This window comes from Dromiciops gliroides, chromosome 2, assembly GCF_019393635.1.
Source record: "Dromiciops gliroides isolate mDroGli1 chromosome 2, mDroGli1.pri, whole genome shotgun sequence".
NCBI classification, from domain to species: Eukaryota; Metazoa; Chordata; class Mammalia; order Microbiotheria; family Microbiotheriidae; genus Dromiciops; species Dromiciops gliroides.
In genome coordinates, this window is record NC_057862.1 from 640,519,129 (window position 1) to 640,535,837 (window position 16,709).

General features: G+C 39.4%; 1 protein-coding gene across 4 annotated transcripts in view; it reads right to left on the reverse strand.

Moving 5' to 3' along the window:
* Positions 1–16,709, reverse strand: part of MEAK7 (MTOR associated protein, eak-7 homolog) — a 43,985-nt gene continuing 27,276 nt past the window's right edge. For 2 of the 4 annotated variants that reach the window (XM_043987446.1, XM_043987445.1), the window contains 5 exons: positions 10,579–10,653; positions 8,122–8,535; positions 7,097–7,215; positions 3,300–3,476; positions 1–308 (listed from right to left, as the gene is read on the reverse strand). In XM_043987446.1, coding sequence (XP_043843381.1) covers positions 183–308; positions 3,300–3,476; positions 7,097–7,215; positions 8,122–8,535; positions 10,579–10,653 — 911 coding nt within the window. In that variant the 3' untranslated portion in view covers positions 1–182. The remainder of the gene's footprint in view (positions 309–3,299; positions 3,477–7,096; positions 7,216–8,121; positions 8,536–10,578; positions 10,654–16,709) is intronic. The other 2 variants (XM_043987443.1, XM_043987444.1) reach the window with 2 other exon arrangements.

Consider the following 16,709-nt stretch of genomic DNA (forward strand, 5'->3'; position numbering starts at 1 on the left):
GGAGACACAAAGGGTATCATTTTACTCATCCAGCCAACAACCTTCTTACCCAATTCCAGACAAGATATGGCACCAATGTGAAAGTTTCCATTACATACTGAAATTAAGATAGAGTGGGATAAAACCTTAGTCCAAGATGGTCAGATCCCAGTTATTAAGAACATGCAGCCGAGGATGGCACCTTATTCTTTGGTTTCCTCTTCCTCACACGGATCTCGAAGTCCTTCACTTTGACGACTTTTCCCAATCATTTCTAATAAGCAGTGCACCTCAGTGTTATTGTCCAGAATATTCTTCTTAGGGGGTGACTAAGGAAAAAGCAGAGGAACCAATATGTTTGTAACACCAATACAGACGTACAATTAATGGCTTAGAATGAACAAAAGCCAATGTATATTAATTCTAGAGCTTATTAAAAGAGGCTTAAATATATTAACATATGGGAAAGAAAGAAATTGCACTAGGTAAACTGTTTTTTCCACTTATTCTAATAACATTTTAAATAAGTCATTATTAAAAACCTAGTTTTAAGTTGCCAGAGAAAGCCTGTCATGGTTAGTTCTCCTGACAAAAGATCCCACCCTGCCCTGCTAGCAAGAAGGTATAATCCACTGGAAAAAGGAATGCATTTTTCTATGAACTTGGAAGTAATGGAAACGAAATTAACATCCCAACTCTGCCATGGGATTGCTATCTCATTCTGCTAAACATGGGCAAGTCAGTTCCCACACATATAAAGTAGAAGGGATTGAACTAGCTGGCTCCTGAAGTCCCCTCTGCTCATCTCCTGGGCTTCGTAGCTACATTCACACTCCATCCTCCTCTCCTTCACAGCCTCTGCAAGGCTGGAGCCCCTCTCCCTCAAACTTGCAGTGATACTATGTTGACACTTACAAGCCTGGGCAATGTAGCAAGCCTCTTGAAAACAAAGAAGAGGGAAAAGAGGGCTGCCAATCTGGAAATGAAGCTGCATATACTAAAGCTGCAAATGGAACCTATCAAGGAAAATCAGATTAAGGAAAGAAGGGACCTAAGTAAAGGCAGCTTTAAGTTGCTCCTTTAAAAGCTAATGATGAGGGGCAGCTAGATGGCACAGTGGATAGAGCACCGGTCCTGGAGTCAGGAGTACCTGAGTTCAAATCCGGCCTCAGACACTTAACACTTATGTGTGACCCTGGGCAAGTCACTTAACCCCAATTGCCTCACTAAAAAAAAAAAAAAAAAAAAAAGCTAATGATGATCTAGTTTGATAAACCCAAAGATCCATGCTTTTGGGGGTAAGAACTCAATTATCTGACAAAAATTGCTGGGAAAACTAGAAAACAATTTAACAGAAACTAGGCATAGACAAATATCTCACACTGTATAGCAGATAAGGTCAAAATGGAAAGTGTAGACATAAAGGGTGATATCATAAGTATGGTAGGGGTGCATGGGAAAATGTACCTGTCGGATCTATGGAAAAGGAAAGAGTTTATGACCAAACAAGAGAAAGAATCATGGGAAGTGAAATAGATCATTTTGATTGCATAAAATTAAATAGTTTTTACACATAAAAAAACCTAATGCAGCCAAAATTAGAAGGAATATAGGAAGCTGGGAAAATTTATAGTAGGTTTCTCTGATAAAAACCTAATTTCTCAAATACATAGGGAATGGAATAAAATTTATAAAAATACAAACCATTCCTCATTTGATAAATAGTCAAAAGATATAAACAGGCAGTTTTCAAAGAAGAAATCAAAGCTATCAAAAAGTCACATAAATGTTCTAAATCATTACTAATTAAAGAAATGCAAATTAAAAACAACTCTGAGATACCTCACACCTGTGAGATTGACTAACATGACAGAAAAAAATGATAAATGCTGGAGAGGATATGGAAAAACTAATGTACTGTTGGTGGAGTTGTAAACTAGTCCAACCATTAGGAACTATGCCCAAAAGGCTATAAAACTGTGCAGTTTTGACTTAGCAGTACCACTACTAGGTCTGTATCCCAAAAAGTTCAAAGGAAAAGAAAAAGGACCTAGTTGTACAAAAATATTTATAGCAACTCTTTGTGGTGGCAAAGAATTGAAGTTGAAGGGATGTCCATCAATTAGGAAATGGCTGAACCAGCTGTGTTATATGACTGTGATAGAATACTATTGTGCTATAAGAAATGATAAGCCACAGTGTTTCAGAAAAACCTGTAAAGACTTATATGAACTCATACAAAGTGAAATGAGCAGAAGCAGGAAAATACTGTACATAGTAACAGCAACACTGCAAGGATGATCAACTGTGAAAAACTTAGCTATTCTGAGCAAGACTGTGATCCAAGACAATTCCAAAGGACCCATGATGAAAAATGTTATCCACCTCCAGAGAGAGAACTAATGAACTCTGAATGCAGATTGAAGCGTGCTTTTTAAAACTTTATTTTTTACTATTTTATTTGGTTTGTGTTTTCTTTTGCAACATGGATAATACGGAAATATGTTTCGCATGACTTCACCTGTATAATCAATATCAAATCGCTTGCTTTCTCAAGGACAGAGGGGTGGAAAGGAGACAATTTGGAACTCAAAATTTTTTTTAAATGGTTAATTACATTTTACATGTAATTGGGAAATATTTAATGAAATAAAATGTTTTTTTTTAAAAGCTAATGATGCCTTAGAGAGAGAAAGGAGTAAATTTACAGATCAATAGGGTCAAAAGGTGGCCTCCCAAGCCAAATATATCTGAATAAACACTTCCCCAGAAATCAACATGGCAAAATGAATAGAGGACAAGCCTGGGAGTCAAGAAGACCTTCAGACTTCAACTGTCTCTGCCACTTTCTGACTGTGTGGCCACTTAACCTATCACTATCCTCAAGCAACTGGAGTTATAAGTTGCCGATCTGTATTAGTGAAGGGAGTTTCAGCATTGGGAATTCTCCATGTGCTGGGCAGAGGCCATGAAAAGGCTGAGGGGTAGTTGAAAGACAATGAGGTGTGACAGAGAAGCTCTAGTTAAAACTGAAGGACCGCTGTTCGCAACCTGGCTGTGTTACCTGTGTGCCTTGGGTCTAGGTCAACATTTTTTCATCTGTCAAATGAGGGTATTTAATGATGCCTAAAATAACTTCCAGCTCTAAAGCCTACGTAATCCCTTGGCCTCACCTTCCACACACCCCCATTATAAGATGTAAAGTAACATATCCCAGGCTTCAGGAGACATATTGGAGGGAGGGGAGAGGAATAAGACCAGGTAAATAGGGTGATAGCTATATGCTCAAGACAATGGCTGCATGCTTATTAGTAACTTACCTTTTCACTTGGGAAATCTCCAACTGCCCATACCTCTATGGTATCCAACTCAAAGTTTTCCCTGGCTGATAGCTGAGGACTATTATAAGTAGAACATCGAGGATTTGCTTTGCTGTGTCCTTTCCCAAAATCATGATCAATCCAAAGCCCAAAGTAATCAAATTGACCTCCCATGCCCTACAAAGGAAAAGGAATAGCAAGTAAATCTATATAAATGAGTCCAACCCAGAAAGATTTACTTAGATTTAAAACACAAAACAGTGCAATCCTTGGTCATATTATTTTTTTCTTGAACAGAGCAATAACTTATAAAGTGGTAATCATCAAAACAATCTGGTACTGGCTAAGAAATAGAGTGGTGGATCAGTGCAATAGATCAGGTACACGATATACAATAGTAAATGACCACAGTAATCTAGCATTTGATAATCCCAAAGACCTAAGCTTTTGGAACAAAAACTCATTGACAAAAAATTCTGAGGAAACTAGAAAACCATATGGCAGAAACTAGGTATAGACCAACATCTTACACTGTATACCAAGATACGGTCAAAATGGTTACATGATCTAGACATAAAAAGTGATACCTGGGGGCAGCTAGGTGGCACAGTGGATAAATCACCAGCCCTGGATTCAGGAGGACCTGAGTTCAAATCTGGCCTCAGACACTTGACACTTACTAGCTGTGTGACCCTGGGCAAGTCACTTAACCCTCATTGCCCCACAAAAACAAAAAACCAAAACAAAACAAAAAAATGATACCCTAAGCAAATTCAGAGAGCATAGAATGGTATACCTATCATATCCATGCATAAGGGAAGAATTTAGGACCAAACAAGATGTAGAGAGAATAACAAAACGTAAAATGGATAATTTTAATTTTATAAAAATAAAAAGTTTCTGTAAAAACAAAACCAATGCAAACAAAATTAGAAAACTGAGGAGTGGGGGGGGGGAGGAATTACAGCAAGTAGCTCTGATAAAGGCCTCATTTCTCAAATATATAAAGAACTGAGTCAAATTTATAAGAATATAAGTCATTCCCCAACTGATAAATGGTCAAAGGTTAAATAAAGAACAGGTGTAAGGGTTCACAGATAATTTATTACAAAAAATTAAAAAGTATTTATGCCAACAAAACCAATGCAGATAAATTTTTTTTAAAGTGGGGAAAAAAGAAAAAAAAATCTTTGCAGCAAGTTTCTCTGATAAAGATCTCATTTTTATTTTTTTTATTTTATTTTTTATTTATTTTTTTTTTTTGTAGGCAATGGGGGTTAAGTGACTTGCCCAGGTTCACACAGCTATTAAGTGTCAAGTGTCTGAGGCCGGATTTGAACTCAGGTACTCCTGAATTCAGGGCTGGTGCTTTAACCACTGTGCCATCTAGCTGCCCCCTATTTTTTTATTTTTAATTTTAACTTTAATTTTTTTGCGGGGCAATAGGGGTTAAGTGACTTGCCCAGGTTCACACAGCTAGTAAGTGTCAAGTGTCTGAGGCCAGATTTGAACTCAGGTACTCCTGAATCCAGGGCCGGTGCTTTATCCACTGTGCCACCTAGCCGCCCCACAGATCTCATTTCTAAAACATATAGGGAACTAAGCCAAACTTATAAGAGGTCAAACAATATGAACAGGCAGTTTTCAGAGAAGAAATCAAAGCTATCAATAGTCAAATAAAAATGCTCTAAATCACTAATAAAAAATTGCAAATTAAAACAACTCTGAGGGACCCCCTCACACCCATCAGATTGGCTAACATGATAAAAAAAGAAAATGACAAATGTGCTGGAGGGGATGTGGGAAAACAGGTACACTAATCCAGGGCTTCTTAAACCTTTCCCACTTGCAACTCCTTTTTGCCCAAGAAATGTTTATGTGACCATGGGTAGACAGGTATATAAAATAGGTATACATAACCTTTTATTATTTTTTTGAATAGAATTTTATTTTCCAAAATATATGTAAAAACAAATTTTAACATCAATTTAAAAAAAAAATTGTTCCAACTTCTCTTCCTCCTCCATTCCCACCCCCCGCCCACTAGAACTCAAGCATTTCAAAATAAGTTATACATGAGTAGTCATGGAAAACATTCCCACATTAGCTAGATAACCTTTTATTATTGCCAAATTTTTCACAACTCCCACATTCAGTTAGGTGATCCTGTAAGGGTCACAACCCATAGTTTAAGAAGCTCTGCACATTGTTGGTGGAGCTGTAAACTAGTCGGACCATTCTGGAAGGCACTTTGCAACTATGCCCCCCCAAAACACTAAATTGTGGAGATCCTTTGATCCAGTGATACTGTTACTAGGCCTGTATCCCCAAAGAGATCAAAGAAAAAGGAAAAAAAAAAGGAAAAGGACCCATGAGTACAGAAATATTTATAGCAACTCTTTTTGTGGTAACAAAGAATCCAAAACTATGGGGATGTTTATCAATTAGGGAATGGCTGAACAAGTTGTAGTATATAATTGTGATGGAATACTATTGCTTTATAAGGCATGAAAAGCAAGAGGGTTTCAGAAAAACCTGGGAAGCCTTGTAGAAACTGACCGAAGAAAAGTGAAGTGAACAGAACCAGGAGAACAATTTACATAGTAACATTAGTTTTGTAACTGTGAAAGACTTAGTAACTCTGATCGACACAGTGACCCAAGATAATCCCAAAGGATTCATGATGAAAAATACTATCCACCTCCAGATAGAGAACTTAAAGGACTGAGAGTACAGAGTGAAGAATATTTTTATTCTCTCTTTTACATTTTTCTTTTTCAAAACGTGGCTAATATGGAAATTTGTTTTGCATGACTTCATATTTGTAATGGGTTTTGCATTTCATACTTTCTCAATGGCTATGGGAAGGGAGAGAATCCCTGAAAAATAAAATGAACTGAAAATAAAAGGACAAAGAGCAAACAGGCAACACACAAAAATGAAAATAAAACCCATCACAATCTAGTTTTACCTTTCTATACAGATTTCACTTCCTTTCTCTTCATACACTCAAAGTTGCAGCCAGCCAATGGACTCACTGTTCCTACCTCCATGCCTTGGCAGACACTGTACTCTAAGCTTGGAATACACTGTCTCTTCATCTCTTACTCATAAAATCACTAATTCCTTCAAAGAAAAACTCAGGAGGTGGGGGGGGGGGGCAGCTAGGTGGTGCAGTGGATAAAGCACCGGCCCTGGATTCAGGAAGACCTGAGTTCAAATCTGGCCTCAAGACACTTGACACTTACTAGCTGTGTGACCCTGGGCAAATCACTTAACCCTCATTGCCCCAGGGGAAAAAAAACCCACAAAACTCCAGTGTCACTCTCTACAAGAGGATTTCCCTAATCCCCCAGTCACTACAACTTGTTCCCCTGTGCCCCACTCACTAGAAACTAGTATAGATTCTGTGCATTCTCCTCCCAGTAGACTAATCTCCTTGTAGGAAAGCCTAGTTTTTTTCTTTTGCCTTTGTACTCCCAGCACTGAGCTCAGAGCAGGCAATCAGTGCTCAGAAAAACTGAACTGACCTTCATGACAAAGGGGACTTACTCCATGCTTCCTAAGGATGGTCCTCAGGCAGCAGACACCATTTGTCCCAAGGCCTATGACAGGGTCCTCCCAGTGTGGTAGGACCTGCCAAAGCTCAGAACTCACTGGTATCACTTTTTAGAACTCAACCTTACCACCAGGCACCAAGGAAATATTAGGAGAGATTTTCACTGAGGATGAGCTGTTGACTTTCATTAGAGAGGTGGGAACTTAATCCATTATTCTACAAATGCTTTGTCACTTACCAATCCATTTGGTATAGTTTGTTGTCCATGATTCAAATACATATAATGATCATTGTATCCACTGTATGTGTACACTGCAATGCTGGGGGAAATGGTAAACAGGAAAGATCTACTGTCCCCTAAAAACAGCCAAAAAATTAAGACACATTTGTATGACCGAGTTTGCAATTACGAAAAAGAATCACCCAAAATATAAAATTCCAATAAACAAGAGGCAATCCTATTCGTGATTTATAACTGGTGATGCATTAAGTGTTTCTCTTGGTCATTCTCTCTCACGGAGAAATGAGGGAAAGATTCAGTAGGTCCTGAATTCAGGACTGTTCCTTTTTCTTTGAAATGGGGTGTGTGTGTGTGTGTGTGTGTGTGTGTGTGTGTGTGTGTGTGTGTGTGTGTGTGTGTGTGTGTGTGTGTAAAACCTTTAATGCAAAGTCGCCCTCTGCTGGACTTTTTTTCTAAGAATTTAAATACCGACTAGCTGGCCACCCTCCATCTTTCTTTCACCACCTTGAGTGGATGGTGGAGTGCTTTGAGGAAGATTAATAATGTTACCATTAAGATGGAAGACCTGCAATATGTCAAACTCAGCACAGGTACATAACAAGTGTTGGTGGGATCAAGTGCAGACTAAGCTATAACTGAAAACATGAAAGATGAAAAAGTGAGTGTAAAGAAATTCTCTCTTCACTCCTCTCTAAAATGGAGGAAATCCTCACTGACGTGCCCTGACTCTGACATTCCAAGGGTTGCTATGAGACTCAGAGTCTTCACAGCCAGAAGGGATCCTCCAGCCAGTCTAGTCTGGTCCGCAACCTATGGAGGGCCTTGCTTCTCTACACATGCTGTGAGAATTACACAAAAACGAGGTATTCTTCTTCTCTCAAAATGTTAGGAAAACTCATCAGGAAAAGAAATCTGCTGGTTCAAAGATGACAGCCTTCTCGCTATGGCTAACCATGTAATGAAAATTCCCAATGACAGGGTTCACAACTACAATTTTGACTCCTTACCAAATATAGACTTACCTTGAAACTGGCCCTTGACCGCCCAAGAGTGAGATGAAAAGCCACCAAAGATATAGCCATCCCTGTCCTTTAACACTAATAAGCAGGGACCTTTGTCTATAATATTCCCACAAAGTTTTGCAAAGCTGTAGCCATGAATCTGAGAGGAAAAAATCAGTTTCCAGGTATGCTGTAGTTTTGTAGGCAGGAAGGAGTTGATGTAAAGGATGGCAGGAATGTTAAGGAGGCTCATCAATTCCTTTGCATCTTTACATTCTGGGATGAAGCTGGCAAGCTCTGCATGAGAATGTAAGACCAGGAAACCCCGCCTGAGGACCACATTTAAAAACGAAGAGATCTGGGGCACTTTCAGCACCCAGTCTTCAATCAAACTCATGTCACAAGACCAACTGTCTTCCTCTTCAACTGGGGGGCCTAGGAAGAGGGAAGCATAGGACAAAGACATTAAGTTTCACAACGTTTTCCCACCAGATTATTCAGACTTCTGAACTACTTTTGTCATCCGGATCAAAATCCACCATAAACATGACAGTGATACTTTTACTTTCATGGCAGCCCAGGCCCCCAACCCTCACAATCTGTAACACGGTCAAAGTTCAGTGGCCCAAGGCCCAGCAGCCAAATGCTCCTTTCTCTGAGGCCTTCAAACAGAAAAAGAAAATGGCTTCATAAGTCACTTCTGAAGACTGCAGGGAGTGTTAGAGCTGGACGGTGCCTGGAAGATCCAGCTGCTTCATCTGCAGAGAAGGAAAGTAAGAACCAGCAAGACAGCGGCTCACCCATACTGAGGCAGTTGAGTAAACAGCAAGCCTAGACTTTCCCCTTCTGAGCTTTCACGACCTACTTTGATTTGGCATCAAAGAGTCAGACAGACGTGCAAAGAAGGCATGGGGAACGGAACTCGGTTTTGACTGGTCCAGCTAAAAATAACTGGCACCTGAAAAGTGCAAGGTCAGGAGCAGGCGTGTTTAGCTCTAGTCTAGCGTTTCCTTAAGAACTTCTGATACTCGACATTCCATCTTATAAAAACTAGAGTTCTGCTAGGCATGGCGGTGCACACTCGCAGGTCCTGCTGCGGGGGAGGCTGAGGCTTATGGGTCACTGGAGCTAAGATGTTCTGAGCTACAGTTGGCTATGCTGACTGGAGTTCCACACTTGGGTCCAGAGCCATTCATTATGGTGAGTCCCGGAAAGAAAGGACAAGCTGCCTCTGGGAGGAGAAACTAGCTCAGGTCAGAAAAATGGAGCAGGTCAAAGCTTGTACTCCAATAAATACTATAAATGGTTACTGCACCTTGAGGCCAGGAGACAGGGATACCCAGTCTCAAAACCACCACCACCACCAAACCAAAATAGTTTTTGTTACGATATTATAACACACTGATTCACTCTCTGGTTTAGATATATTCTCTTAGCTAGAAGACTCAAAGACAACATAAGGTTTATATTCTTATCATGACTGATTTAACAATGTAGTTACTTTAGCAAGTACTTTCCAAACACTTCATTGTGTTTTGTTTTGTTTTGTTTTGTTTTGCAGGGCAATTGGGGTTAAGTGACTTGCCCAGGGTCACACAGCTAGTAAGTGTTAAGTGTCTGAGGCCAGACCTGAACTCAGGTCCTCCTGAATCCAGGGCTGGTGCTCTATCCACTGCACCACCTAGCTGCCCCCATTGTGTTTTTACATTCTCTCCAGGTTTCTATATTACTGATTAAATTTTATTTTTTTAAATACTTATCATTTCTCCTGGAATTCTGAAGCTTTTTGACTGAAATTTGAGGAAAAGCTTTTTCATGTTTCTCTCTAAGTTGAAGCAGGCTATGGTACAGTACACAAGAGCAACAGATTTAGGGCTACAAAGGCTGAAATCCAAATCCCAGTTCTATGACTATGTAGCCTTGGGCAAGTTATTTAAAGTCTTCAGGCCTCAGTTTCCTCATCTGAAAAAATAAGGGACTAGGCCTTAGATTGGGGCTTCTTAACCTGTGGTCTGTGAACTTGATTTTTAAAATGTTTTGTTTAGTGTTTTTCATTATAATTGATGTCTTTTAAAATCCTTCTAAGAAGGGGTCCATAGGCCTCTCCAATCAGACCAGCTATATGGTTATGAACCCTAAGCCTAGATGAGAGCTGCCTGATGACCCTGTTCTACTTTGCCAAAGCTGTCTAAGTAACTAACTTCATATTTTTTCTGAGGCCTTTTTAAGGGGAGCTAGAACAACCACAACTAGAATTGGTGCTACATGGTGCTACATGGTTAAAAGTAGGTGAGATCAAGGGCAGCTAGGTGGCACAGTGGATAAAGCGCTGGCCCTGGATTCAGGTGGACCTGAATTCAAATCCAGCCTCAGACAGTCATTTAACCCTCACTGCCCCACCAAAAAAAAAAAGTAGGTGAGATCAACAACTAATATAGCTCTATACTTATGAAAAAGTTCCAGAAAGAAAGTGCCTACATTCTTGAGGGCTTGTCCAATTTCTGTCACCATCAAAATCCCAATAGGTCTTCTGCTGTGTTGGGTTCATTTCTTCTAGAAAAAATTGCCCCCCCAAAAAACAAACAAACATAATGAAAGGACTTTAGGTTTTATCAAACTTAATGATTTGCGATAAAGTGATTAGTTAGTTCACAGTTAACCAGAACACGCCATTCTCCAACGCAAGGGTACTTTGTCTACTGTATATGTGATTCCTATTGCCAAAAAACTACAAGCAATCCTTGTATACAAACACATACATATATGCAGAGGGAATAAAAATCCCTTTACCTTAGACTCTATTAGAAATGTGTACCTTCATTTTTACAAATCCAACAAGGCGTTCTCTGAGTACTGACCACCACACACAGGCACAGAAGGGATCTAAGAACTATTTCTGCCCCCTGCTGTTGGCATTTAGCCAGGACCACACAAGGTCAGGCCATCATGTTGAGACAGCATTTACTTCACACTATCAGTTTTCTTATCTAGGTGGTGCAATGGATTACAGCGACAGGGCTGGCCTCACACAAGCTGTGGGACTCTGGGTAAGTCACTTCTCTCTTGTTTGCCTCAGTTTCTTTACCTATAAAATGAGCTGGAGAAGGAAATGGCAGTATTTGCACTGCAGTATCTTTGCCAAGAAAACCCCAAATGGGGTCATGAAGACATGACTGAAATGATTCAACAACAAAAATGAAGGTAATAATAGCCCCTTCCTCCCACGGTTGTTGTGAAGATCAAATGAGATAAGAATTTTAAAGTGCTTATTATTAGCACAGTGTCAGGCATATAGTAGCTTTTATTATTATTTTATTAAGTTGGGCTCTATTTTAATATTTCTTAAAAACATTTTAATTTATTATTTTTAAGATTCTTTTCTTTTTATATTTTGAGTTCCAAATTCTCTCCCTGCCTCCCACCCCATACCATACCCACTGAAAAGGCAAGCAACATATCAATGATACATGTGAAATCGTGCAAAACATACCTCTATATTACCTTTCTCTGCTGTAAAGTTTTTAGATGTTACTTCATTGTCTATGGTACCTTTTAGCAAAATGTGGTTTTCCTGATTATCACTTCTAATTAGGTCTATTTTTGCTATGTCTGAGAGCATGATTGCCACCCGTGCCTTTTTCACTTCAGCTGAAACATCTTAGATTCTGCTCTTGCCCTTTATTTTTACTCTGTGTGTGTCTTTCTGTTTCAAGTGTGTCTCTTGCAAACAACATATTGTTAGATTATTGAATCCCTTGTGATTTTTCTTTCCTGTTTACCTTTTTATGCTTCTCTTGAGTCTTCTGTTTGACTGTCAAATTTTCCATTCAGGGGGCAGCTAGGTGGCACAGTAGATAAAGCACCAGCCCTGGAGTCAGGAGGACCTGAGTTCAAATCCGGCCTCAGACACTTGACACTTACTAGCTGTGTGACCCTAGGCAAGTCACTTAACCCTCATTGCCCCCCCCCACACACACACACACAAATTCTATTCAGCTCTGGTCTTTTCATCAGGAATGCTTGAAAGTCCTCTATTTCATTAAATATCCATTCCTTCCACCTACCCACCAAAAGACTGTACTCAGTTTTTCTGGGTAGGTGATTCTTTGTTGTAATTCGATTCCAAGTCCTCTGTTCCTTGAACGTGGAAGTTGCTAAATCTTATGTGATCCTGACTGGCTCAATGTTATTTGAATTGTTTTTTTCTGGCTGCCTGAAGTATTTTCTCTTTGACCTAGGAGTTCTGGAATTTGGCTATCATATTCCTAGGAGTTTTCCTTTTGGGATCTCTTTCAGCAGATGAATAGTAGAGTCTTTCAATTTCTATTTTACCCTCTGGATCTAATCAGGGCAGTTTTTCTTGATAATTTCTTGCTATCAATTTTCTTTTCATAATTGTCTTGCATCATTCTCATTTCTTTTTCCAATTTTCCCCCTACCACTCTTATCTCTTTAATTCTTTGAAGAATTCTTGATGGGTTTGGGTCCAATTAGCATTTTTCTTTGAGACTTTTTTGGGTGGCTATTTTTACATCATTGTCTTCTTCTGAGTTTATGTCTTGGTCTCCCCTGCCATTGTAGTAGTTTTTTATGGTCAAATTCTTTTTGTTGTTGTTGTTTGCTAATTTTTCTAGCTTATTTCTTGACTTTGAACTTTATTGGAGTCAGTTCACCTGGGAATGGGGATGCACTGTCCCAAGTTTGGGGATTTTTTATGCTGCTATTTTCAGAGATAGTTCTGAGGGTCTACAAAGTTTTTGGTGCTTCCAAGGTGGCATGATACTGGGACTGGTATGTTCACTGCTCTCCTGATCTGCACTCTGGTCTGTATCCAGAAAGAGTCCCTGCTGCCCCCAAAGCTACAAGCGCTAGTGTTCTCTCTGCCTTGGAGCTATGACCAGGGCCCCTGTTCCCTTGTGACTGACCCTCAGCACCCCTCTCTACTCTGCACCTGCAACCTAGAATTGCAGATAGGTAACAGAGCTGCCAATCAGTGCTGGAAAAGGGTCCCCTATAACCATTTTCTGACCACTTGTCTGACTCCCTTGTCATCTCTTGGCTGAGAGCTCCCAAAGCTGCTGCTGTGGCCATTGTTGCTGCTGGCACAGGAGGGCTCTGAAGTAGGCTTCATTCCAGTGTTATGGACTTCTCCTGCCAACTTCCTAAATTTTCATTATTTTGTTGTTTGTTTGCTTGTTTGTTTGTTTTTTGAAAGACAATGAGGGTTAAGTGACTTTTCCAGGGTCACAAAGCTAGTAAGTGTTAAGTGTCCAAGGTCAGGTTTTGAACTCAGGTCCTCATGAATCCAGGGCCAGTGCTTCCTAAGTTTTCTTAAACCAAAAAATGTCTCACCCCAATCTTTTGTTGACGCTACCGCACAAAAATTTGATTTGAGGCATTATTTTAATGTGGGGGGGTGGTGTTGGTATGTTGAGAGAATTCGGCTGGATGGCTTTCCCTAATCTTGGCTCCTCCTTCAGCTTTTAGTATTACTATTGCTAGCATCAAAACATCTCATCAGCTCTTCAGAGTGGAGAACCAGCTAGTTCTGTAAGTATATTGACTCGATGTGTCACCCAGAGCAAATAATTTCTCTCTGAGCCTGTTTCTTCAGCTGTAACAAGCAGCCCCTTTTTCTGGCCTTATTTTATACTACCACCCTTCACAAGCTTGATGTTCCAGCCAAAATGGTTTATTAGCTATTCCCCCAAATCAGCATTGACTCTCCATTCCTTAACCAAGCTATCCCCCCCATGCCTGGGATGCTCTCCTTTTTCATCTCTGCATCTGAGAATACTCATTTTCCCTTGAGTTTCCAGCCAGGTGCCACAATCTCTTTGAAGCCCTCCCTGACCACCACCACCCATTTCTTAGTGCTTTCACTTTCCTTAAAATAGTACCCTACAGTAGAACGGGAAGAAATCTCTCATAAAATGGAAGATAGAAGAATGCATTAGAAAACAGAATCTGACAATATGTTATTTATAAGAAACACAAAGATTCACCAAGTTAAAATGAGAAGCTAGAACAAAATCTATTATGCTTCAGCCAAATTCACAAAAGGAGTAGTAGTAATGATGGTTTCATATAAGGCTACTATGAATATTAAGAAAGTTCAAAAAAGATAATCAGGGAAATTATATTATGCTAAAAGGTAGCAAACAGAATTAATCAATACTTCATACATATTGACCAATAAATAGCATCCAAATACTTAATCAAAAAGTTAATCAAATTGAAGGGAGAAATAAATAGACAGTAAAACTGTAATAGTGGGGACCTTAAAATACCCTTTTCAGATCTAGACAAATCTAACAAAAAGATAAACAAAAAAGAAGTGAAGGACCTGAAGATGACTTTAGAGAAGTTAAAGATGATAGATCTTTGCCAATTACTAAATGGGAACAGAAAGGAATGTATATATTTCTCAGCTATACATAGCACCTTTACAAAAACTGACCATGAACTGGGATATGAAGACTTCACCAAAAACATGTAGAAAGGCAGAAATACTAAGCATATCATTTATAAATCATATGTGATAAAATCATATTCAGTAAAATATCCATAAATAATTTTAAATAATTCTAAAGAACTGGTTAGTCAAAGAATAAATTATAGAAATAATAAAAATTTCATCAAAGAAAATAATAATAATGAAACAACATAACAAATTTATGGAATGTAGCTAGAATTTATGGAATGTAGATCTGAGAAAAAGACTTATATCTCTCAATACTTTCATCACCAAAAGAAAGAACAAAGTAATGAATGGGTTAGCGTTAGTTGATATTTTGGTTCCTAACTAAGCCCACAAAAATAATTTTGAAATTTAAGTTACCCAGAAGGCTTAGGAATAGAAAGAATAAGGAACCACCTATATGGCATGACTAACAGGTGCCAAAACATAGCACTTCCAAGGACCTACTGATAAATGAAATTCCACGATTAACAATTCATTCTATTGACTTTAACCTTTTGCTGGTTAAAATGCAAATCCAAAAATATTTCCCTTTATAAAGAAGATAAGTTTCAACACACTTTGTAGTCAAATTTTGTTATCAAAGATTTTAAGATATGATACCATAATAAACAGCATAATTATCATGTAGAAGGGACAGAGGTGAGTTCTAGAACATCAGAAGGGGGTAAGAGATTATGAAATGAAAAGATATTAAACATCAACTAAAATCATATTAAATGTTCTAGGAGCATAAAATATCTATCATATATCATCCATCCATCCATCCATCCATCCATCTACCTGAAAACCACTGAAGCAGAGAGATGGATTAAGGTGAAAGTAGGGAAGGGAATGATGTGGAGACAAGTCTGGAAAGAAAGGGTTTGCCAAGCAGATTAGTGTTAGAAGAAAAACATCTCCAACCCCTGGAGGAAGCCTGAATACCTAACACTTCTGCCCCTACAGTTTCAAAGAATGGAACAGCGCCAGCACTATTTGCCTGCTACATGGGATACTTCATTTGGAGGCAAAGTTTAAAGCCCAAGGGCAGCTAAGTGGCACAGTAGATAGAGCACCAGCCCTGGATTCAGGAGGACCTGAGTTCAAATCTGACCTCAGACACTTAACACGTACTAGCTGTGTGACCCTGGGCAAGTCACTTAACCCCAATTGTCTCACTAAAAAAAAAACAAAGTTTAAAGCCCAGTTCACCTACGTAGTCTACTTGTATGACCTTGGGCTGTGACCCTTCTTTTTTCTGGGCCTCAGTTTCTTCATCTGTAAAATGAAGGGGATCGAAGATATGACCTCTGAGGTCACGGACAGCTCTATGTGATCCCCTCAGATACCTGTTAGGTCTCCCAGGACAGACTGTTTCAGTTTTGCCTCTGTATTCACAATCTCAGCCACATAACAGGAAGTTAATGAATGCCAATGATTTACTGACCTCCCAAGGGAAAGTATGGAAAGAGGGAAGAAAAAGACCCTGGAGATCTTTTCTTCTGCAACTCCCTCCATAGTCACCTCAAATAAAAAGGACCAAACTGGAAGATGGCTAAGTTCCTTCCAGTTCTAAACCCTATGATTCTGCCTTCAGGCAAGGCCTGATTTACTACAGAGTACTTTCTGGGTTCCTCTAGCCCCAAGTAGGGAAGGGAATGATGTGAGGTGGGGAATGAGCCCCATTCAAGTTTCCTTCTGTTAGCTTGCTGATAACAAATATGTCTTTAGGAGGAACAAAGTTTTTCATTCTAAAATAGGAAGCTAAAAGGCTTACAAAAGGAAAGGACTTAGCCTCTGAAAATGCCTGACCTGGCTTCCCTTTCCCCAGAGCACATCAAAGAGGGAAGGAGCTTTCCTCCCATTAGACCAATAATCTGAGGCGCCCAAATCCTCCCCCTTCTGTTTTGTTTGGTATATCTGCCAAGTTATCTATTGGCCTGCCTTCTAGGATGACAGGAACCATGCACTAGTCTATCAAGTGCCCCATCACCTAGCACAGGTTCTCTGATTCCAAATATGGGACTCCTTCCACTCTCCCACATCACTAACCTTTCATTTGATGGAACAGAAAAACAGCCCATGGAGAGTGGAAGTGATTTGTCTAAGGTGAGACAGCTAGTCATCAAAACCACATGAGTTAACT